The 24982-nt window shown below is 43.9% G+C and overlaps 1 protein-coding gene across 6 annotated transcripts in view; it reads left to right on the top strand.

The window, feature by feature from the left end:
- Nucleotides 1-24982, top strand: part of LOC139264555 (contactin-associated protein-like 2) — a 2534539-nt gene that overhangs the window by 1229662 nt on the left and 1279895 nt on the right. For all 6 annotated transcript variants that reach the window (XM_070881196.1, XM_070881199.1, XM_070881197.1 and 3 more), the window contains one exon: nt 2292-2463. In XM_070881196.1, the coding sequence (XP_070737297.1) occupies nt 2292-2463 (172 nt within the window). The remainder of the gene's footprint in view (nt 1-2291; nt 2464-24982) is intronic.

Genomic DNA, 24982 nt, shown 5'->3' with positions numbered 1-24982 from the left:
GTGCTTAATCGGGAGCCAGGGTGATGGGTGAGCGGGACTTGGTGCGAGTTAGTACATGGGCAGCCGAGTTTTGGATCACTTCAAATTTACATAGGGTACAGTGTGGGAAGCCAGCCAGGAGTGCATTGGAATAGTCAAGTTTAGAGGTAACAAAGGCATGAATGAGGGTTTCAGCAGCGGATGAGCTGAGGTTACAGAGACGGAAATAGGCGGTCTTAGTTATGCTGCGGATATGTGTTGAAAGCACATTTCAGGGTTAAATATGACGCCAAGGTTGTGAACAATCTGGTTCAGCCTCAGGCAGAAGTTGGGGAGAGGGATGGAGTCAATGGCTAGGGAACGGAGTTTGTGACGTGGACCGAAAACAATGGCTTCGGTCTTCCCAATATTCAATTGGAGAAAATTTCTGCTCATCCAGAACTGGATATCGGACAAGCAGTTTGACAATTTGGAGACTGTGGAGGGGTCGCGAGAATTGATAATGAAGTCGAGCTGGGTGTCTTCAGCGTACCTGTAGAAACTGATGCTGTGTTTTTGGATGATTTCGCCAAGGGGCAACATGTAGATGAGAAATAGGAGGGGGCCAAGGAAAGATCCTTGGGGGACACCAGAGGTAACGATGTGGGGGTGGGAAGAGAAGCCATTGCAGGTGATTTCCTGGCTACTATCAGATGGATAAGAATGGAACCAGGCGAGTTCAGTTCAACCCAATTGGACAATGGTGGAGAGGCATTGGAGAAGGATAGAGTAGTCAACCGTGTCAAGAGGCTGCAGACAAGTCAAGAAGGACGAGAAGGGATAGGTTGCCTTTGTCATAGTCACAAAGGATGTCATTTGTGACTTTGATGAGAGCCGTTTTGATATTGTGGCAGGTGCAGAAACTGGATTGGAGGGATTCAAACATGGAATTGCAGGAAAGATGGACACGGATTTGAGAGGCGACAACATGTTCAAGGATTTTGGAGAGGAAAGGGAGGTTGGAGATGGGGCGCTAGTTTGCAAGGACGGGGGAGTCGAGGGTTGGTTTATTGAGGAGAGGGGTGATGATGGCAGATTTGAGGGAGGGGGAACAGTACCTGAGGAGAGAGGTTAACAATATCACTAACATGGGAGCCAGAAAAGGAAGTTGGGTGGTCAGCAGTTTGGTGGGAATAGGGTCAAGGGAGCAGGAAGTGGGTCTCTTGGGCAGGATGAGCTTGGATAGGTCATGAGGGGAGATCGGAGAGAAACTGGAGAAAGATGTGAGGTCAGGGCTAGGGCAGGGGGATTCTTAGAGGAAGTTTGGCCCGGGAGCTAGGGGAAGTAAGGGAAGAGGCAGAGGCAGCCGAACGGATGGTCTCAGTCTTTGATTGACACTTATTGTCGGAGTGAGGGTGGAGACTGGGGAAAGGGGTTTAAAAAGACTGTTAGCAGTAGAGAATAGAAACCGGGGTTTATCTTTACATTTCAGAATGATTTTGGAGTAGTGAGCAATTCTGGCAGTTGAGTGCAGGACCCAATAGTGCTTTACGTGGTCCAGTCAGATCTGGCAGTGAATGGCTAAACCAGTTGTCCGCCATATCCAATCAAGTCTGCATCCTTTGGACTTAAGGGAGCAAAGATCAGGGCTGTACCCGGGGAACGGCCAGGGTGAGAGAGAGTAATTATTTTAACAGGGACTATGGCATTAAAGGTGGTGGGGAGGGTGTGACTGAGCAGATCGGTAGCTGCAGAAATGTCATAAGAACATAAGAAATAGAAGCAGGAGTAGGCCATTTGGCTCCTCGAGCCTACTCCGCCATTTAATATCATAGCTGATCTGATCTTGGACTCAGCTCCACTTCCCTGCCCGCTCCCCATAACCCTTCATTCCTTTATCGTTCAAAAATCTGTCTCTCTCCACCTTAAATATATTCAATGACCCAGCCTCCACAGCTCTCTGGGGCACAGGATTCCACAGATTTACGACCCTCTGAGAGAAGAAATTTCTCCTCATCTCAGTTCTAAACAGGCAACCCCTTATTCTTAAACTATGTCCCCTAGTTCATGAATGGAAGGCCAAAGACTGGACAGTTTGGTGTTGATAAGTGCAGTTGTAAGAGAGTCGGGGGAGAGTTTTTTTCCAGGGCGGACACAGTGTTGGGGACAGTTGGAAGGAGGATGTGGGTGGAAAGCGTTACGAGGAAGTGGTCATAGATGGCCTTATCTGTGATTGACACATTAATACATTATAATGATAACCTTCTGGAATCTTTAATTTGTGAGTAATGTTTGTACAGCAAAGGAAATTCATATACTTTTTGTTATTTCAGGTTACCCTGGTCCACTGAATAACACTCAACCAAGTCTCTCTCGACGTTCCTTTCAAGGCTGCATGCAACTCCTTCATGTGGATGATCATCTAGCTGACTTACATGCTGTTGAGCAAGGGGAACTCGGAAAATTTACCAATGTGAACATTGATATGTGTGCAATCATAGACAGGTAAATGAATAAAGAGAAGGTTTATTTCTCACTGTATATCGTGTTTCATTGATTTAATGCAGGTAAATGTCATACCAGCACAGTACGTATACATATTTTGGGAGACGAGCAAAGAGTCTCATTAACTGAGCCGATACACAAGAACTCTATACAAGCTGCAGTTGAACTTTCGTATATCAAGTACAGAGTTTGGGTGATTGCATTTTCTGAGAGTATTACAGAGACAGCAAAGTATCATGTAAACACTGGTATTCCATACTGATTACCTGTTATTGAATGCTGAGGTGCAATTGTAAGACTTTTTTTGCTCTTGATTTCAACATAGAAACATAGAAAATAGGTGCAGGAGTAGGCCATTCAGCCCTTCGAGCCTGCACCACCATTCAACAAGATCATGGCCGATCATTCACCTCAGTACACCTTTCCTGCTATCTCTCCATACCCTTTGAACCCTTTAGCCGTAAGGGCCATATCTAACTCCCTCTTGAATATATCCAATGAACTGGCATCAACAACTCTCTGCGGTAGGGAATTCCACAGCTTAACAACTCTCTGAGTGAAGAAGTTTCTTCTCATCGCAGTCCTAAATGGCCTACCCCTTATCCTTAGACTGTGTCCCCTGGTTCTGGACTTCCCCAACATCTGGAACATTCTTCCTGCATCTAACCTGTCCAGTCCCGTCAGAATTTCATATGTTTCTATCAGATGAATATGTGGCTTGAGGAGTGGTGCAGAAGGGATGGATTCAAATTCCTGGGACATTGGAACCGGTTCTGGGGGAGGTGGGACCAGTACAAACTGGACGGTCTACACCTGGGCAGGACCGGAACCAATGTCCTAGGGGGAGTGTATGCAAATGCTATTGGGGAGTGGTTAAACTAATATGGCAGGAGGATGGGAACCTACGCAGGGAGACAGTGGGAAGTAGAATGGGGGCAGAAGCAAAAGATAGAAAGAAGAAAAGTAAATGTGGAGGGCAGAGAAACCCAAGGCAAAAATCAAAAAGAGCCACATTATAGCAAAATTCTAAAGGGGCAAAGTGTGTTCAAAAAACAAGCCTGAAGGCTCTGTGCTTCAGTGCGAGGAGTATTTGTAATAAGGTGGACGAATTAACTGCACAGGCAGCAATTAATGAATATGATATAATTAGCATTATGGAGACATGGCTCTAGGGTGACCAAGGCTGGGAACTCAACATCCAGGGGTATTCAACATTCAGGAAGGATAGACAGAAAGGAAAAGGAGGTGGTGCAGCGTTGCTGGTTAAAGAGGAAATTAATGCAATAGTAAGGAATACATTAGCTTGGATGATGTGGAATCTGTATGGGTAGAGCTGCGGAACACCAAAGGGCAGAAAACGCTGGTAGGAGTTGTGTACAGACCACTAAACAGTAGTAGTGAGGTTGGGGATGCACGCAATAAAGGTACAGCAGTTATCATGGGCAACGTTAATCTACATATAGATTGGGCTAACCAAACTGGTAGCAACACGGTGGAGGAAGATTTCCTGGAGTGTATTAGGGATGGTTTTCTAGACCAATATGTCGAGAAACCAACTAGAGTGCTGGCCATCCTAGACTGGGTGATGTGTAATGAGAAAGGACTAATTAGCAATCTTGTGCGAGGCCTCTTGGGGAAGAGTGACCATAATATGGTAGAATTCTTTATTAAGATGGAGAGTGACACAGTTAATTCAGAGACTAGGGTCCTGAACTTAAGGAAAGGTAACTTCGATGGAATGTGACTGCCGAATGATACTTAAAGGGTTGATGGCGAATAGGCAATGGCAAACATTTTAAAGATCACATGGATGAACTTCAACAATTGTACATCCCTGACTGGAGTAAAAATAAAACGGAAAAGGTGGCTCAACTGTGGCTAACAAGGGAAATTAATGATGGTGTTAAATCCAAGGAAGAGGCATATAAATTAGCCAGAAAAAGCAGCAAACCTGAGGAGTGGGAGAAATTTAGAATTCAGCAGAGGAGGACAAAGGGTTTAATTAGGAGGGGGAAAATAGAGTATGAGAGGAAGTTTGCTGGGAACATAAAAACTGACTGCAAAAGCTTCTATCGATATGTGAAGAAAAAAGATTAGTGAAGACAAATGTAGGTCCCTTGCAGTCAGATTCAGGTGAATTTATAATGGGGAACAAAGAAATGGCAGACCAGTTAAACAAATACTTTGGTTCTGTCTTGATGAAGGAAGATACAAATAACCTTCCAGAAATACTAGGGGTCCGAGGGTCTAGTGAGAAGGAGGAACTGAAGGAAATCCTTATTAGGCGGGAAATTATGTTAGGGAAATTGATGGGATTGAAGGCCGATAAATCCCCGGGCCTGATAGTCTGCATCCCAGAGTACTTAAAGAAGTGGCCCTCGAAATAGTGGAGGCATTGGTGATCATTTTCCAACAGTCTATCGACTCTAGATCAGTTCCTATGGATTGGAGGGGAGCTAATGTAACCACACTTTTTAAAAAAGGAGGGAGAGAGAAAACGGGTAATTATCGACCAGTTAGCCTGACATCAGTAGTGGGGAAAATGTTGGAATCAATTATTAAAGATGAAATAGCAGCGCATTTGGAAAGCAGTGACAGGATCGGTCCAAGTCAGCATGGATTTATGAAAAGGAAATCATGCTTGACAAATCTTCTAGAATTTTTTGAAGATGTAATTAGTTGAGTGGACAAGGGAGAACCAGTGGATGTGGTGTATTTGGACTTTCAAAAGGCTTTTGACAAGGTCCCGCACAAGAGATCGGTGTGCAAAATTAAAGCACATGGTATTGGGGGAAATGTACTGACATGGATAGAGAACTGGTTGGCAGACAGGAAGCAGAGAGTCAGGATAAACGGGTCCTTTTCAGAATGGCAGGCAGTGACTAGTGGGGTGCTGCAGGGCTCAGTGCTGGGACCCCAGCTATTTACAATATACATCAATGATTTAGATGAAGGAATTGAGTGTAATATCTCCAAGTTTGCAGATGATACTAAGCTGGGTGATGGTGTGAGCTGTGAGGAGGACGCTAAGAGGCTGCAGGGTGACTTGGACAGGACAGGACATGACAGCATATCATTTGCCGCCTTTACCGCCTGCTGTACCTGCATGCCAACTTTCAATGACTGGTGTACCATGACACCCAGGTCTCGTTGCACCTCCCCTTTTCCTAATCTGCCGCCATTCAGATAATATTCTGCCTTCGTGTTTTTGCCCCCAACCTCACATTTATACACATTATACTGCATCTGCCATGCATTTGCCCACTCACCTAACCTGTCCAAGTCACCCTGCTGCCTCTTAGCGTCCTCCTCACAGCTCACACCGCCACCCAGCTTAGTGTCATCTGCAAACTTGGAGATATTGCACTCAATTCCTTGAAGTCTGCTTGAAAAGCCAGCAAGACTCTTGGTCCTGTTCCAAGATTTGACTGAAGATTGAGAACTTGCCACATTCTTACTATGGCATGGAGTAGGCCATGCAGTCTATTGGTATAAATAAATATGGTCTGTATTAAAACAGGCAGGTATTGGCTTTCACTGTAGCCTATGAAACACGGAAGCTTCCCTTACAGCTCTTGCGAAATTAGTGGTTAGTTAGATTTGTAAAAAAACACCTAACCTCCTGGCAAAATGGCTAAGCTTTTTTTCCTCAAAACTTCTCCCAACAGCCTTGGGGGATATTTTGGAAGCCAGTCGCTGTGGGAAAGCCTTGCTTGCCAGAAGCGCATATTAGTAATTCAGGCAATGCTACTGCAATTTTCTGAATATAATGATCGGAAATCATCGACAGAGTGCATCTGAATTTCCAATACACACTGCTGGCAGATAAGATTGTTCACCAGTAGTGCAGGTTTGTTGAATTTACCCTTTAAGCAGTCTTCTCAATTGTGGCAAACCCCCTCAATTCTTGTATCAAAGTGTCAATGTTTGAGTTGTTTTCTGGCATCTAACTCAACCGAATCACTTTCTCAATAATTAGCAAATAAAGGTGTACCCTTTGTGTGCATGCTTTTGTTACCTTCAGGCTCAACTGTTCCAATGCTCTCCTGGTCAGCCTCCCAACTTCCGTAAATTGAGCTCATCCAAAACTCTGCTGCCTATATCCTAACTCACACCATCCTGTTCATCCGTCACCTCTATCTTCACTGACCTACATTGGTTCCCAGTCCGACAACGCATTGCTTTTAAAATTCTCACTTTTGTTTTCAAAACCCTCCAGAGCCTCATTCCTCACTATCGCTGTAACCTCCTGCAGTACAACCCTCTGAGATCTCTGTGCACCTCCAATTCTGGCCTCTCACACAGCCCCGATTTTCATCGCTCCACCATTGGCGGCCATGCCTTCAGCTGCCTAGGCCCTAAGGTCTGGAATCCCCTTTCTAAATCTCTCTTTCCTCCATTAAGTCACTACTTAGATCCTACCTCTTTAACCAAGCTTCTTGTTACCTGTCCTAATATCTCTCTATATTATTCAGTGTCAAATTTTGTTTAATAACACTCCAGTCAAGTACCTTGGAATGTTTTAACTGTGTTAAAGGCGCTATATGAATGGATGCTGTTGATAGTTTTGCTAAGTATCGTTACCTCTAGTGAGGAAGGAACACATAGCTTCAAGCTATCATGGAAAAGGAAGAGCAACAACCCCTTTACATAAAAGCTTTACAGGTCTATAGATATGCAGATTGGATTATTTTAATAACACCACTAGATGCTCCTTAGCATTCCTGACCAAGAACCAAACCAGCAACCTGTGGGAATCAGTTCACCACCTTTTACCAAATCCAAAACCAGATGAAGGCTGGATCGTGTCAGGAGTTTGTTCTGCTGTTGATGAAACTTAATTGAAAATCTTTATACTCTTTAAAAAAAAAAGTAATAAATTATTAATCAAATACTGGAATGTTTGGTCCAAAACCAGCCAGCTGGCAAGCCTATAATAGAAACATGGAAACATAGAAAATAGGTGCAGGAGTAGGTCATTCGGCCCTTCGAGCCTGAACCACCATTCAATAAGATCATGGCTGATCATTCACCTCAGTAGCCCTTTCCTGCTTTCTCTCCATACCCCTTGATCCCTTTAGCCGTAAGGGCCATATCTAACTCTCTCTTGAATATATCCAATGAATATAATATATAATGTCTTAAGTCATTCATTGGTAGCCCAATACAATTTCACCAGGTCTTTGTCTATAGTTGCATACTATTGCTATGCCACCTAATATATAAAAATATATTACTAAGAATGGCATCATAAAACGTATATATAAATGTTAATCACTGAGCTTTCTGCAATAAGATTAGATTCTAACATAGGATCTCTCAAATGATTGTTTTTAATCATTCTACCGGTACAATTAAAGACTACTTTAATTACTCCAAGGATGTCAAAATGAGTAAGGGAGGAAATATAAGCAGAAAATGTTCATAGTTGACAAGAAATAGAACTGATACCAGATGATATGAAGAGAAAGCAGAAACTAAAAGAATCTCTGGATCCAAACAACATTTATTATTTTGTGCCTGGCACTTTATTCATTTTTGGCATTTGATCTATGGAATAAAACCAGTTTTAAAGTGAATATTTTCTATTTTCTGTTAATTGTTGTGCAGTGATAATTAGCTTCTTGGCACAGGGTTAATGTTGCACTATTTCCTGCTGGCTGGTTTTAAATTGAAATTCTATGCATTTTAAATTAATTTGTTTCTTCCATCAGAGTGCAGTAGACGACTCATTAATACCAGTGCTTCCATGTCGTGATTGGTCTTTTGTTACTATGTGCCTATGCGTCCTGTCCTTCTGTATCATGAACACATTCTCCTGTGTATTTCTCCTCTATACTGCCAAAAACTAAACACGGTCCAAAAGTAAAGAAATACTGCAACTGCTGTGCTTTTTAATTAAAAAAATGTAGCAAAAGGTTTCAAGTACTTTATTATTTGGTTAATTTAAATAGTTGCAAGGCACTGCATTAAAATATGGAATCAAATGTACTAATACAAAGAGTCCAGTATATATGGGAAATTACTTGAGTTAACAAATTTCACACTAACTAGGAAGGCCTTAAGTTCAATCTCTGGTCTGTGCTGAATTAGCTGATATAAATCAGGGCCACAATGGGACATTATGATAACCCCAACACCCCTGGGTTGGGGACATCCATCAAGGTTCATGATCATTATCAAATGACCCTCACTCACTGATATGAAGAATAGCCATTTGAGTGGCTGGCTGGCTGATAGTGGCTGGTGTGCAACGGCCACCACATGTTAAAAAAAATCCAGGCACAGGCATCTTCCATCCTTCAAGATTTAGTTTGAGGCCTGAAATATTGGGCCTGAAATTCCGATAGAGGTCTTCCCGTGGGCAAACTAAAGAAAAAAGGTAAAAAAAACTGCGCACGCTCGAACTTCCGAGCCTGAGGCCTTCACTCCTACGCATTGGAGCGCGTGCACGTCAGGACGTGCGCAGGGCTGGAGCTGTAGTCACATGGCTCTGGGCAGCCAATCAAGGTACAGTATTTTCTCATTCAGAATAATGGGAACTCCGTAAGTTGGAGTTCCCATTATTATGAATGAGAACCCCCCCCCCCCCACCCCACCGCAAACACACACACACACAAATATAAAAAATAGAAATATACACGACATATTTAAGAATCATTTAAATTAAAGTTCTTTAAAAAAAAGTCAGGAAAATATTATTTTTATAAGATGCCTTAAAATAAACTTACCATAGTGGGGAGGGTTTTTAACAATAAAGTATGTTTTCATATGTGTTTAATTTAATTTTAATGTTTTTATGTATTTTTAAACACTTGCTGCTGTAAAAGTAGGCGCTACGCCTGCTTTTTCAGGCGCAAGATTTTAAAGGACATTTGCAGGGCAAGATATTCGTAAATATCGGAAATCTTGCCCTGCAAGTGTCCTCGCTCCCGATATGTGCGAGATCTGTCAAGCCAGAAACTTAACAGATCGGAAAAGCCGGTTTTCAGCGCATGCGCATTTGGCGTAGAAGCAAGTCATCCTTGACTCGAGGGACTGCCTATGATGATGATGATTTGAGTGAAATACAGGCAGGCGTCTAGTGCTTGTGAAACTGTACCCTAACAGTGGCCAATGCTTTCAGCAGATGGCAGAAAAATAATTATCAGTTAATAAAATAAGTGTAACACAAGAATACATAATTAGCATCTGGACTATCATACCTTTTAAAGTTGTCACATGCAAGCATGACGCACTTCAAAACAGCATACATCCATCAAGCAAAATTTAATGACTGACTAAAATAAGTACTTATCTGTTATATAGAAGATGGAGTATGAAAGCAGGGAAGTCTTGCTGCAGCTATACAGGGTATTGGTGAGGTCACACCTGGAATACTGCGTGCAGTTTTGATTTCCATTTTTCCGAAAGGATATACTTGCTTTGGAGGTAGTTCAGAGAAGGTTCACAAGGTTGATTCCGGAGATGACGGGGTTGACTTATGAGGAAAGATTGAGTAGGTTGTGCCTCTAATCATTGGAATTCAGAAGAATGAGAGGTGATCTTATCGAAATGTGTAAGATTATGAGGGGGCTTGACAAGGTGGATGCAGAGAGGATGTTTCCACTGATAGGGGAGACTAGAATTAGAGGACATGATCTTAGAATAAGGGGCCGCCCATTTAAAACTGAGATGAGAAATTTCTTCTCTCAGAGGGTTGTAAATCTGTGGAATTTGCTGCCTCAGAGAGCTGTGGAAGCTGCAACATTGAATAAATTTAAGACAGAAAAAGACAGTTTCTTAAACGATAAAGGGTTATGGGGAGCAGGCGGGGAATTGGAGCTGAGTTCATAATCAGATGAGCTATGATCTTATTGAATGGAGCAGGCTCGAGGGGCCGTATGGCCTACTCCTGTTCCTATTTCTTATGATCTTATGTTCTTATTATCAATTAAATATCTAAGTGACCACATGTGAATCAAATAGTTCCAATAAGGTACATGTAACTAGTAGATAATTGCACCATCAAATCCCATCAAGTGTCATAGAACCAGCCATTCAAATCATTGATAATTTCATAATGCTGTTTTCTGCTCTAATTTTCCTTCTTTACTGATGGCATATATAGCTGTAAATAACATTTAAAACACAACAAACACAGAAATTTATACAATACATTAAAAATCACTATGTACCTAAAAATCTGGTTATTTGACATTAAAAATGCCTGTAAGAAATATCCCCCAGATAGACCTGTCCTTCTGTCCAGAGCCTGGGCCTTGAGTGCGAAATTTCACCTGGCCAAGACGCCACTGATTTACAGCTGCTGCGGTCAATGTCTGTGTGCACAAGGGACCAGTCATTTTCGCCCTTCTCCTGTGGAACTACAATAGTCAAATGCACTGTGACAATCAGGCAGAAAATTTATCAGCAACTATGAGCCATGAGCAGTTGAAAAAGAAATTAAAAATGTAAAAAACAATCCCTCGGCAGTGCTGCACTGACGACAGCTTCAGTAGAAAATACAATTCCATTGTGGGAGATTCATCAAAAAAAAATTATCAGGTAGCTAACATAAATAATGCAATCAATCCTGTAATAGATTGCTTGAGAACATTGGTTGCATAAAAGCAGTGTGTAAAGTGTTGTAGTGTTTAAGCTGAGAGACCACACTAATGTCCATTAGCAACAATACAGGAGATCAACCAGTAATAATATAAAGAAGTGACACCTTGGCATTATGGAAAAGCTGCCCCAATCCTGTAAGAATGTAATGTATATTAAAGACTTTTTTTTTGACTGTCTTGTATCAAGCCAAATTTGATTCCTTTCTCATTGGAAAGTCATATACCACGAGCTACATAGACGTAAGACACGATTGCAGTTTAAACCAAGGAGAGTAACAGTAATATTTTTCCATCCAGCGATAAATGTTATAGAAGGAATGTTTTCCAGTATAAATACTCATTCACATATTATTTAAATATCTCTTAGCTTGTATGACTTTGCGACAAATAAATTAGTCATATGCAAATTTAGTGACTAATTTACACTCTTGCAAATGGCCTTTCTCTCCCCGATCTATTTTGGATCCCCACTTCTACCCAAGCTTTTTGAGTGATATGGTTTACTGGGTGACCTGCACGTGACCTAAAGTGACCCAGGAAACATTAGTATTCCTATTGTTATTACAAAGTCCCTTCATGGTCTTGTTCCACCCTACCACTGTAGTTTACTCCAGCCCTATGTCCTAGCTTGCAACCGCTGCTCTAATCAATTATTTTATATTAACATTTCCTGTTATGTAACGTCCATGGAGCAGCATCCACTGCAATCCAAAATGTCAATTTCTACTGCAGCAGATGAGGCTTCTCGAGGACATTGCCATGCAACTGTCATCAGAGCAGCCTGGTGTACAAATGGAGAAGTGTTGAATCCCCCTATGAGAGAGAATTAATCACTGTTAAAAGTACAGCAGTGCCTCCATTATCCACATTCCTATTATCTGCCAATTTTGATTATGTGCCAGAATTTCTGCAGGCCAAAACTTGCTTGAGCATCACTTCATTACAAAGTTGCTTCTCATCCCTTTTCTGATGAATAAAACTGCACGCTGTTTCATTTGTTATTTGCATTGTACTTGTCATCATTCCCATTCTTTAGATATCGCTGCACCAGAGGTATAACATTCAGGATGCTTGATTATTCACCAGTTTTAATTATCCACTGCAAATTGTTGGAAAATCGGTTTGTATATTACACTACCCTTTAAAGGGAGATTGTTGCTGTCACGAAGAAAGTTGAAGAGGTGGACATGTTTTGCACTGCAATAATTTCATGCACCAATAAACAAATCAGATTTTTGCAACATATTTCAATGTGAATTATCATGCCACACACTTGGCAAACAAATGAAAAACTGCTTTTCCATTATGGTAATAGATCTCTAAAAGCTACATTCTAATGGACTCTTAGAAACTTGATCAATTTGAAACTGATGAAAATTGAGCAGTAGATGAATTCAACTAGATAAGTTAAAATAATTATAGAACATTAGGAAAGTAATTTTATAGCTTCAAAATTACTTTTGTTGACTTAAGATTCCTCTGGCCATTGTTTTAATAGAGAAATTAAGCCATTTATTTGAAATTATAGAATTTCTTGCTCCCCTCAGTCATTCTTTCCTTGAACAATGTTCTACTTTTTAAAACTCAGCCTCAATGTCTCTTGATCATTACTTTACTTTATACTTCATCTTGCCTTCTCTTAAACTATTTTCAGTAATTTAACAATTTTTTCTGCATTTTTAACATGCCAAAGTGGTCCATAAATGGAGCTGGTTGAGTAGTAATCAGGAGATTTAGGGAATGTGACCAAAGATTTGGTCGAAAGAGTCAGCTTGGTAGAAGCAGGAGCACTCCTCAGGGTCCCAAAAAATAATATGGGCTGCTGCTGCACTGGATTCCTCTCCCTTCCAAGAGTGCCAAACCTGGACCTACCTTTATTCTGGCTGTGTCGGCCTCCAGGCCACCCGATATTGTGCCAGTCTGGATCTTCGTGAGCTCTAATGAGCATCCATTTGGTACTAGAAACCCATCAGCCATGTGGTAATGAGGCTCGGCCCTCAAAAGGGACTCAGCAGTATCGAGCGGTTGACCAGTGTACATCAATAGTCAGCCGCCCAATAGTTATAAGGAGAAACTTGAGATACTGGGACTATTTTCAGTGGAGTTAAGAGGTTTAGAAGAGGTTTTAAACATTATGAAGATTTTGATAGGGTGACTGGAGAAAGTCCTTTCCTCTGGTTGGGGAATTAATGATCAGGGGTCATTTTTTTAAATTATAAGTAAGATGGAGAGCAAGAATGCTTTGTTACAGGAAGTAGTTCAAACAAACATCATTGCTTCTTTTAATGAAAATGGGAGAAATAGCTAAAGCATACATACATAGAAATACATAAAACTTACAACAAGGAAACAGGCCTTTCGGCCAAACCAATCTGTTTACCCTCCATGTGAGCAAATAGTTCTAATCATATTTGTACAATCTACTCCCATATCCCTTCAATCTCTTTTCCTTCAACCCTCTACCCAATCTAATCTTGAATGTTGACATGCTTTCTGCCTCAACTACTGACCATGGAAATGAATTCACAGCCTCGCAACTCTCTGTGTGAAGAAGTATCTCCTGCCCACTGTTATAACTCTTACATTTAATCTTGCATCTATGACTACTTGTTCTTGTAGTTAATGGACCAGTAGTCCATTAACTACTGGAAACAGTCTACTTCTATTGACCATGTCCCATCTGATCATAATTTTAAACACTACTATACTACTATATCATCCTGTAATTCACGTTAGTGCTAAAGGAAAAAGACCCAATTTTTCAAGTTGTATTTCTGTTTTTTAATACCAGGCAGCATCCTAGTGAATCTGTGTTATAACTTTCAGTATCCTTCTTATAGTCCAGTACTTCACGCCAACTAAGATTTTATGTAAGATCATCATTACTTCTTGGCTTTTATATTCTATACCTTTATTTACAGCCTTATCAATCTGAGATGCTGTCTTTAATGTTCTGTGAATCTTTATCCCCAAGTCTATCTGCTCTTCCACTGCACCAGATACAGAGGAAGATACAGGCTATGGGGAGAGATTGACAGTTGGATTAGTTTTGAATAACTCGAGCAAAGAGCCAGCACAGGCACGCTGGGCCAAATAGCCACTTTTTGTGTTGTAGATTAATACTTTAAAAGAATGTTCTAGACAGTTTTATATTTCATTTTTGCTCCGACAATACTTTCCATCTGTTTCAATTAACCAAATATAGTTCGACCAAAATCGATGCACTGGGTGATGGGGAGTCAGATGGGTGGAGATTGGTAAGAACTTGTAAATTGTTGAATGGGACTTCATACTGTTTGTTAGGTTACAGGCAGAGGAGTTCTGGATGAGCTGGAGGTTTATGTAAAGTGGAGGGTGTTGGTAAAAACAAAGGATGAATTAGAGTTTCAGCAGAAGTTTAGTGAGATAGGAATAGTGGTGGGTGATGCTTTCTATATGGAAATAGATGACCTTGGTGATGGCTTGCATGTGGGATGGAGCAGACACTGAGGTTCTCAATCTTCCTCGCTGTCATGCTCCACCTCACAGTTGACAAGCTCCCCGCTGGAGTGGAACTAAACTACAGAACCAGTGGGAAGTTGTTCGACCTTTGCCATCTCCAGGCCAGGTCCAAGACCACTCCAACCTCTGTCATCGAGCTACAGTACACGGACGATGCCTGCGTCTGTGCACACACACAGGCTGAACTCCAGGACATAATCGATGTATTTACCGAGGCATACGAAAGCATGGGACTTACGCTAAACATCCGTAAGACAAAAGTCCCCCACCAGCTTGTTCTCGCTGCACAGCACTGCCCCCCAGACATCAAGATCCAGGGCGCGGCCCTGGACAACGTGGACCACTTCCGTTATCTCGGGAGCGTCTTATCAACAAGAGCAGGCATGGACGACGAGATCCAACACCGCCTCCAGTGCGCCAGTGCAGCCTTCGGCCGTGTGAGGAAAAGAGTGTTTGAAGACCAGGCCTTCAAAACTGTCACCAAGCTTATGGTCTACTTGGCCATAGTAATACCCGCCCTCCTGTATGGCTCAGAGACATGGACCATGTACAGTAGACACCTCAAGTCGCTGGAGAAATACCACCAGCGATGTCTCCACAAGATCCTTCAAATCCCCTGGGAGGACAGACACACCAACATTAGCGTCCTCATCCAGGCCAATATCCCCAGCATTGAAACACTGACCACACTTGATCAGCTCCGCTGAGCAGGCCACATAGTTCGCATGCAAGACACGAGAATCCCAAAGCAAGTGTTCTACTTGGAGCTTGTCCACGGCAAACGAATCGATACAAGGACACCCTCAAAGCTTCCCTGATAAAGTGCCACTTCCCCACTGACACCTGGAAGTCCCTGGCCAAAGACCGCCCAAAGTGGAGGAAGTACATCCGGGAGGGCGCTGAGCTCCTCGAGTATCGTCGTCGAGAGCATGCAGAAATCAAGCACAGACAGCGGAAAGAGCGTGCGGGAAACCAGGCTCCCCGCCCACCTTTCCCCTCAATCACTGTCTGTCCCACCTGTGATAGAGACTGTGGTTCTCGTGTTGGACTGTACAGCCACCTAAGAACTCATGCTAAGAGTGGAAGCAAGTCTTCCTCGATTCCGAGGGATTGCCTATGATGATGATGATGATACTGCAAGGGTCTTCCTGAGCAGCTGGCAGGAGTGGGTAACAGAATTGAGGGCCATGGTGCAGAGTTTCAATTGAGTCCCTTTGTAGTTTCTTCTTGGTTTCTCAATTAAAAATAATATTTTGCTTTCTCTCCGAAAGAAATAAATGAAATCCAATAATAAATGCAATACAAATAAATAAAAATAAAACATTCGGCTCATGCAGAAGCATATAAACCCACATTCCACACAATTATATCACTGTGTGGTAAGCAATCTATGTGTGAATAATGTTGTATTATGGTAAAAACAAATTTAATTTCTAATTATATTAATTTGATGTTTTTACACAATCGATATATGAAATACTAGTTTTAATCCAAGATCACCTTTGAGGATGTAACGAACAGGGTGGATAAAGGGAAACCAGTGGATGTGGTGTATTTGAACTTCCAGGAGGCATTTGACAAGGCACCACATAAAAGGTTACTGCACAAGATAAAAATTCACGGGGTTCAGGGTAATATATTAGCATGGATAGAGAGGATTGGCTAACTAACAGAAAACAGAAAGTCGGGATAAATGGTTCATTCTCTGGTTAGCAACCAGAAACTAGTGGGGTGCCGCAGGGATCAGTGCTGGGACCCCAACTATTTACTTTCTTCCAAGTCGTTAATGTAGAAAGGACTGAGTGTAACGCAGCAAAGTTTGCTGATGATACAAAGATGGGAGGAAAAGCAATGTGTGAGGAGGACACAAAAAATCTGCAAAGGGACATAGACAGGCTAAGTGAGTGGGCAGAAATTTGGCAGATGGAGTACAATGTTGGAAAGTGTGAAGTCATGCACTTTGGCAGAAAAAAATCAAAGAGCAAGTTATTATTTAATTGGAGAAAGATTGCAAAGTGCCGCAGTACAGCAGGACCTGGGGGTATTTGTGCATGAAACACAAAAGGATGCAGGTACAGCAAGTGATCAGGAAGGCCAATGGTATCTTGGTCTTTATTGCAAAGGGGATGGAGTGTAAAAGCAGGGAAGTCGTCCCACAGCTATACAAGGTATTGGTGAGGCCACACCTGGAATACTGCGTGCAGTTTTGGTTTCCATATTTACGAAAGAGTATACTTGCTTTGGAGGCAGTTCAGAGAAGGTTCACGAGGTTGATTCCGGGGATGAAGGGGTTGATTTATGAGGAAAGATTGAGTAGGTTGGGCCTCTATTCATTGGAATTCAGAAGAATGAGAGGTGATCTTATCAAAACGTATAAGATTATGAGGGGGCTTGACAAGATGGATGCAGAGAGGATGTTTTCAGTGATAGGGGAGACTAGAACTAGAAGGCAGGAAAGCGGGTTGTGTGGAGGACACAGAGAGGCTGCAAAGAGATTTAGATAGGTTAAGCAAATGGGCTAAGGTTTGGCAGATGGAATACAATGTCGGAAAATGTGAGGTCATCCACCTTGGGAAAAAAAACAGTAAAAGGGAATATTATTTGAATGGGGAGAAATTACAACATGCTGAGGTGCAGAGGGACCTGTGCATGAATCCCAAAAAGTTAGTTTGCAGGTGCAGCAGGTAATCGGAAAGGCGAATGGAATGTTGGCCTTCATTGCGAGAGGGATGGAGTACAAAAGCAGAGAGGTCCTGCTGCAACTGTACAGGGTATTGGTGAGGCTGCACCTGGAGTACTGCGTGCAGTTTTGGTCACCTTACTTAAGGAAGGTATACTAGCTTTGGAGGGGGTACAGAGACGATTCACTGGGTTGATTCTGGAGATGAGGGGGTTACCTTATGATGATAGATTGAGTAGACTGGGTCTTTACTCGTTGGAGTTCAGAAGGATGAGGGGAGATCTTATAGAAACATTTAAAATCATGAAAGGGATAGACAAGATAGAGGCAGAGAGGTTGTTTCCACTGGTCGGGGAGACTAGAACTAGGGGGCACAGCCTCCAAATACGGGGGAGCCATTTTAAAACCGAGTTGAGAAGGAATTTCTTCTCCCAGAAGGTTGTGAATCTGTGGAATTCTCTGCCCAAGGAAGCAGTTGAGGCTAGCTCATTGAATGTATTCAAATCACAGATCGATAGATTTTTAACCAATAAGGGAATTAAGGGTTACGGGGAGCGGGCGGATAAGTGGAGCTGAGTCCACGGCCAGATCAGCCATGATCTTGTTGAATGGCGGAGCAGGCTCGAGGGGCGAAATGGCCTACTCCTGTTCCTAATTCTTATGTTCTTATGTTCTTATAAGGCATGATCTTAAAATAAGGGGCCACCCATTTAAAATAGAGATGAGGAGGAATTTCTTCTCTCAGAGGGTTGTAAATCTGTGTAATTTGCTGCCTCGGAGAGCTGTGGAAGCTGGGACATTGAATAAATTTGAGACAGAAATAGACAGTTTCTTGAGCGATAAGGGGTTATGGGGAGCGGGCGGGAAAGTGGAGCTGAGTTCATTGAATGGCGGAGCAGGCTCGAGGGGCCGTATGGCCTACTCCTGTTCCTATTTCTTATGTTCTTATCATCATCATAGGCAGTCCCTTGGAATCAAGTGAGACTTGCTTCCACTCTTAACATGCGTTCTTAGGTGGCTGGACAGTCCAATACGGGAACTACAGTCTCTGTCACAGGTGGGACAGATAGTCGTTGAGGGAAGGGGTGGGTGAGACTGGTTTGCCGCACGCTCTTTCCGCAGCCTGCGCATGATTTCTGCATGTTCTCGGTGACGAGACTCGAGGTGCTCAGCGCCCTCCCCGATGCACTTCCTCCACTTAGGGCGGTCTTGGGCCAGGGATTCCCAGGTGTCAGTGGTCATGTTGCACCTTATCAGGGAGGCTTTGAGGATGTCCTTGTAACGTTTCCACTGCCCACCTTTAGCTCGTTTGCCGTGAAGGCGTTCCAAGTAGTGCGCTTGCTTTGGGAGTCTCATGTCCGTTATTATGCACATACTGATCAACTTAAAATTGACAATTAAAGTTGTCATGTATCTCACATTACTGTATCTAACTGTATCTTACCATGCTATACATGACTGTAACTGGATATGACCTGTAACAATAAGCATACCTTACCACCAGGGGTGCACTTGCAGGAGACACTCCATACCTGTCCCACTGTGATATATAAAGGGAGGTCTCAGGCAAGTGCAGCACTGGAAGAGCTGGAATTAAAGGTGCAGGTCCTGAGTGACCTTGACTTCAGCATGTGTCTCATGTAAGTCAGTACATTCGAGTCAGGACTTAACAAAAGTAATGCCTGTGATCCTTTTAATATATTTTATCAGAGATATGCCTGTCTATAACATAGGGTAATGGAATGCTCGGGTTAAGTAGTTTCAGACAAGAACAAATTGCAATGGTTCATTCAAACATATTACATGGAAGATGTTGCAGGTCTGAAAATGTAATCTAAAGCCATCTAGAACCTTTTTTCTTCAACACATTAAAGTCGAGGAAGTATTCAGTATATATGAATTCTTTGAAGTTATTTTTGCTTTTCAATTCCTCCCGATTGATGCTCTCCCACATAAAACTTCACGTATTGTATAATTGCTGCATAATTCAGGGAAACTTAATGGCTGGGATTTTGCAGTATGATTAACTGTGAGACTATCACTGTTATTAAAGAGTAAATCGGACAGCAACTTCCAGCTACTGAACATGTTCAGTTAAATGTGGAAATCAGGACTTTGTTGTCTAAATTGGCCAGCTCTTCTACAAGCTTTGCTACACCAGTACCTCACCCAGAGACTGCATTAAAACACATGAAGAGTGTGAAGTTGGGGCACTTACACCCTAGATAACCAGTAAATAAGAAATAAAATTTACATCAACATCATAGGCAGTCCCTCAAAATCGAGGAAGACTTGCTTCCACTCTAAAAATGAGTTCTTTGGTGACTGAACAGTCCAATACGGGAATTACAGTCTCTGTCACAGGTGGGACAGACAGTCGTTGAAGGAAAGGGTGGGTGGGACTGGTTTGCCGCGACGATACTCGAGGTGCTCAGCGCCCTCCCGAATGCACTTCCTCCACTTAGGGCGGTCTTTGGCCAGGGACTCCCAGGCGTCGGTGGAGATGTTGCATTTTATCAAGGAGGCTTTGAGGGTGTCCTTGAAACATTTCCTCTGCCCACCTTGGGCTCGCTTGCTATGTAGGAGTTCCGAGTTTGGCACTTGCTTTGGGAGTCTTATGTCAGGCATGCGAATAGTGTGGCCCGCCCAGCAGAGCTGGTCGAGTGTGGTCAGTGCTTCAATGCTGGGGTTGTTGGCCTGGTCGGGTGCTAACGTTGGTGCGTCTGTCCTCCCAGGGGATCTGCAGGATCTTGTGGAGACATCGTTGTTGGTATTACTCCAGCGATTTGAGGTGTCTACTGTACATGGTCCACGTCTCTGAGCCATACAGGAGGGCATGCCCTGTAGACCATGAGCTTGGTGGCAGATTTGAGGGCCTGATCTTCAAACACACTTTTCCTCAGGCGCCGAAGGCTGCTGGAGGCAGTGTTGAATCTCATCATTGATGTCTGCCCTTATTGATAATAGGCTCCCGAGGTATGGAAAGTGGTCCACGTTGTCCAGGGCCACGCCGTGGATCTTGATGACTGGGGGGTAGTGCTGTGTGGCGGGGTTCCTTTGCCTTATGGATGTTTAGTGTAAGGCCCATGCTTTCGTATGCCTCAGTGAAGGTGTTGACTATGACTTGGAGTTCAGTCTCTGAATGTGCGCAGACGCAAGCATAGTCCGCCTACTGTGGCTCGCGACAGAGGTTGGGATGGTCTTGGATCTGCCTGGAGACGACGAAGGTTGAACAGGTTCTCACTGATTCTGTAGTTTAGTTTCACTCCAGCGGGGAGCTTGTTGAGTGTGAGGTGGAGCATTGCAGCGAGGACATAAGTACTCCATGAACATCAATAAAACTTAGTGGCAAAATTGAAAGGTGGCTGCAGATATTAGTCAACTCGGCACGTAGCATGCTAAGTCATTGTGGAGCAGCAACCAACAAAGCAAATATAATGCTGAACCATATAAATAAATCAGTAGAATGCTAGTGGGAGCTGAATACTATACTGTTGATTGGTCAGACTGTATTCATGTAGTCTGTCCAGTTCTGGGGAGCAAAACTCAAGGCAAATATAAGGAGTAAGGAAGAGAAGATTGATAAGGTGCTGATTAGGTGCTCATCTCTTGGGCCTGTGATGGATCCTTTGGTCAGGATCACAGCTTGCATGTCATCGTGGAGCAGGCGGAGGATGGCGACAAACCTTTGGGGGCAGCCGAAACGGAGGACGCTCCATAGTCCCTCATGGTTGACAGTGTCAAAGGCCTTCGTGAGGCCACGTACAAGGGTTGATACTGTTCCCAGTATTTCTCTTGCAGTTGTCGCGCTGAAGATTATGTCCATTGTACCCCTTACTGGAAGCACTGACCACGCTCAACCAGCTCCATTGGGCGGGCCACATCGTCTGCATGTCCGACACGAGACTCCCTAAGCAAGCACTCTACTTGGAGCTCCGACACGGCAAGCGAGCCCCAGGTGGGCAGAGGAAATGTTTCAAGGACACCCTCAATGCCTGCTTGATAAAGTGCAACATTCCCACTGGTACCTGGGAATCCCTGGCCGAAGACAGCCCAAAGTGGAGGAAGAACATCCAGGAGGGTGCAAGTATAGCTGTCTGTGCCAACATGTATGCCCATATCAGGCTTTTGTCCCAAGAGCAAGCGGAAATCAAGCGCAGACAGTGGAAGGAGCGTGCGGCAAACCAGGCTCTTTCCTTCAACCACTGCCTGCCCCACCTGTGACAGAGACTGTAATTCCCGCATTGGACTGCACAGCCACCTGAGAACTCACTTTTAGAGTTGAAACAAGTCTTCCTCGATTTAAAGGGACTGCCTAGGATGATGATGATCCCTTGGGCCCATGTGCCCATTGGAAACAATGAGCAAAATGTAGGCTTTTCAGCCTTGAAAGGAGGAAAGTAAAGGGGGACTTAAAACTATCGAAGATAGTGAATGAAAAAAAAGAATAATTCTGGAATACTAATGCAAGTAGGACATGGGAGAACAGGTTAAACTAATGAAAGGCAAATGTAGAAACATAGAAAATAGGTGCAGGAGTAGGCCATTTGGCCCTTCGAGCCTGCACCACCATTCAATAAGATCATGGCTGATCATTCCCTCAGTACCCCTTTCCTGCTTTCTCTCCATACCCCTTGATCCCTTTAGCCGTAAGGGCCATATCTAACTCTCTTTTGAATATATCTAACAAACTGGCCTCAACAACTTTCTGCGGTAGAGAATTCCACAGGTTAACAACTCTCTGAGTGAAGAAGTTTCTCCTCATCTCGGTCCTAAATGGCTTACCCCTTATCCTTAACTGTGACCCCTGGTTCTGGACTTCCCCAGCATTGGGAACATTCTTCCTGCCTCTAACCTGTCCAATCCCATCAGAATTTTATGTTTCTATGAGATCCCCTCTCATTCTTCTGAACTCCAATGAATATAAGCCTAGTCGATCCAGTCTCCCCTCATATATCAGCCCTGCATTCCGGGGAATCAGTCTGGTGAACCTTCGCTGCACTCCCTCAATAGCAAGAACATCCTTCCTCAGATTAGGAGAACAAAACTGAACACAATATTCCAGGTGTGGTCTCACCAAGGCCCGGTACAACTACAGTAAGATCTCCCTGCTCCTATATTCAAACCCTCTAGCTATGAAGGCCAACATGCCATTTGCCTTCTTCACCGCCTGCTGTACCTGCTTGCCAACTTTGAATGACTGATGTACCATGACACCCAGGTCTCGTTGCACCTCCCCTTTTCCTAATCTGTCACCATTCAGATAATATTCTGCCTTCCTGTTTTTCCCACCAAAATGGATAACCTCACATTTATCCACATTATACTGCATCTGCCATGCATTTGCCCAATCATCTAACCTGTTCAAATCACCCTGATGCCTCTTAGCATCCTCCTCACAGCTCACACCGCCACCCAACTTAGTGTCATCTGCAAATTTGGAGATATTACTGTAAAGTCCTGACCCTGCAGTACAGACTTACACGAGGCACATGCTGAAGTCAAGGTCACTCAGGACCTGCACCTTTATTTCACAGCTCTGGAATGCCTCACTTGCCTGAGACCTGCCTTTATATACCTGTGGGACAGGTGTGCAGTGTCTCATGCAAGTGCACCCCTGGTGGTAAGATATGCTTGTGGTTACAGGTCATATCTAGTTACGGTCATGGTAAGATACAGTTATATACAATGGTGTGAGATACATGACATCACCCTCCCCCAAGGTCTTATTGTCTTTATAGATTCAGTCTCTCAGGTGGTCTACGCTCTCGTGTGGAGCGTCTTAGTTGTTGTTCAGTTGTTTGCCTTGGTGCCTGTTTTTCTTTCGGTGTGATTGCTGGTATCTCACCTGGGCTGTCTGTTTTGTTCAGTATGATTGCTGGTATCTCACCTGGGCTGTCTGTTTTGTTCAGTATGATTGCTGGTATCTCACCTGGGCTGTCTGTTTTGTTCAGTATGATTGCTGGTATCTCACCTGGGCTGTCTGTTTTGTTCAGTATGATTGCTGGTATCTTACCTGGGCTGTCTGTTGAGACTGTCTTTTCTTCAGGTTTTTCCCTCTGTCTGTCCACCAGGTGTGGTGTGAGTTCCACATTGTAGTCTGCCTCTGGTTCTGCAGTGTTGTTGGTGAATCTACTTTTTACTTGGTCTACATGCCTCCAGCAGGTTTGGCCATTGTCCATTTGTACAACCAGAAGCTTGTTTCCTCCCTTGCCTGTTACTGTCCCTGCATTTGGGAGCCCTGTCATAGTTTAGCACAAACACTTTGTCCCCTATCTCATTCCACCCCGCCTCGAATTTTGGTCATGGTACTCAGTTAGCTTCCGGCGCTTTGCCTCAACAATTTCATGCATGTCTGGGAGGATTAACGAGAGCCTAGTCTTTAAGGTCCATTTTATCAATAGTTGCGCTGGGCGAACCCCAGTCTACGAATGCGGACGAGATCTGTATGCCAGCAGCAGTCGCGACAGGCAGCTCTGCAGCATGGGACCTTGGATTTTAAGCATGCCTTGTTTAATGATTTGCACTGCTTGTTCCGCCTGGCCATTGGAGGCCAGCTTGAACGGTGCCGTTTTTACATGATTTATGCCGTGGTCAACTATAAAATCTTGGAATTCTGCGCTGGTGAAGCACGGACTATTATCACTGACCAATATGTCAGGAATTCCGTGCGTTGCAAACATGGTTCTAAGGCTCTCCACAGTGGTGGAGGTGGTGCCTGAGTTTAAAATGGTGCATTCGATCCACTTTGAAAATGCATTGACGACTACGAGGAACATTTTGCCCATGAATGGGCCTGCATAGTCTACATGCACCCACGACCACGGTTTGGTGGGCCAGGGTCCGGGTGCTCAGGGGGGCCTCCCTGGGGGCATTGCTGAGTTGGGCACAAATGGTGCACCGTCGGACGCAGAGCTCCAAGTCCGCATCAATGCCAGGCCACCTGACGTGGGATCTGACTATGGCCTTCATGAGAACGATCCCCGGGTGCTCGCGGTGGAGCTCCCGGACAAAGGCCTCTCTGCCGCGCAAAGACATGACTACTCGGCTGCCCCACATCAGGCAGTCTGCCTGTAGTGATAGTTCATGCATGCGCCTATGGAAAGGTTTGATCTCCTCGGGGCAGGCATCGCGAGCCTCTGCCCAGTCACCAGTTAGAACACATCTTTTGACTAAGCATAACGTGGGGTCACTGGTCCTCCAGGCTCTGATTTGGCGAGCCATCATGGGCGAACCTGTGGACTCAAAGGCATTGATTGCCATGACCATCTCACAGTCCTGTTCGTCGGACCCTTCCATGGTCGCCAGGGGTAGCCTGCTAAGCGCGTCGGCACAATTGTCTGTGCCTGGTCTGTGCCTTATTGTGTAGTCGTAAGACGCCGGCATGAGTGCCCACCGTTGAATGCGCGCTGAGGCGTTGCCGTTTATTGCCTTGCTCTCGGATAGCAGGGATGTGAGGGATTTGTGGTCAGTTTCTAACGCGAACTTGGCCCCGAAAAGGTATTGGTGCATCTTTTTGACACCGTACACGCACGCGAGCGCCTCCTTCTCCATCATACCGTATCCGCGCTCTGCCAGCAAAAGTGACCTGGAGGCATAAACAATGGATTGTAATTTACCCGCACCATTGACATGCTGTAAAATGCACCCGACCCCGTACGCTGACATATCACATGTAAGAACTAGCTTTTTGCCCGGGTCAAAAAAAAGTCAAAACACTGTTGCAACA

The sequence above is a fragment of the Pristiophorus japonicus genome, chromosome 5, assembly GCF_044704955.1.
Source record: "Pristiophorus japonicus isolate sPriJap1 chromosome 5, sPriJap1.hap1, whole genome shotgun sequence".
Classification (NCBI taxonomy): Eukaryota; Metazoa; Chordata; class Chondrichthyes; family Pristiophoridae; genus Pristiophorus; species Pristiophorus japonicus.
Note: the sequence above shows the minus strand (reverse complement) of the source record. Positions and strands in the feature narration are given on the sequence as shown.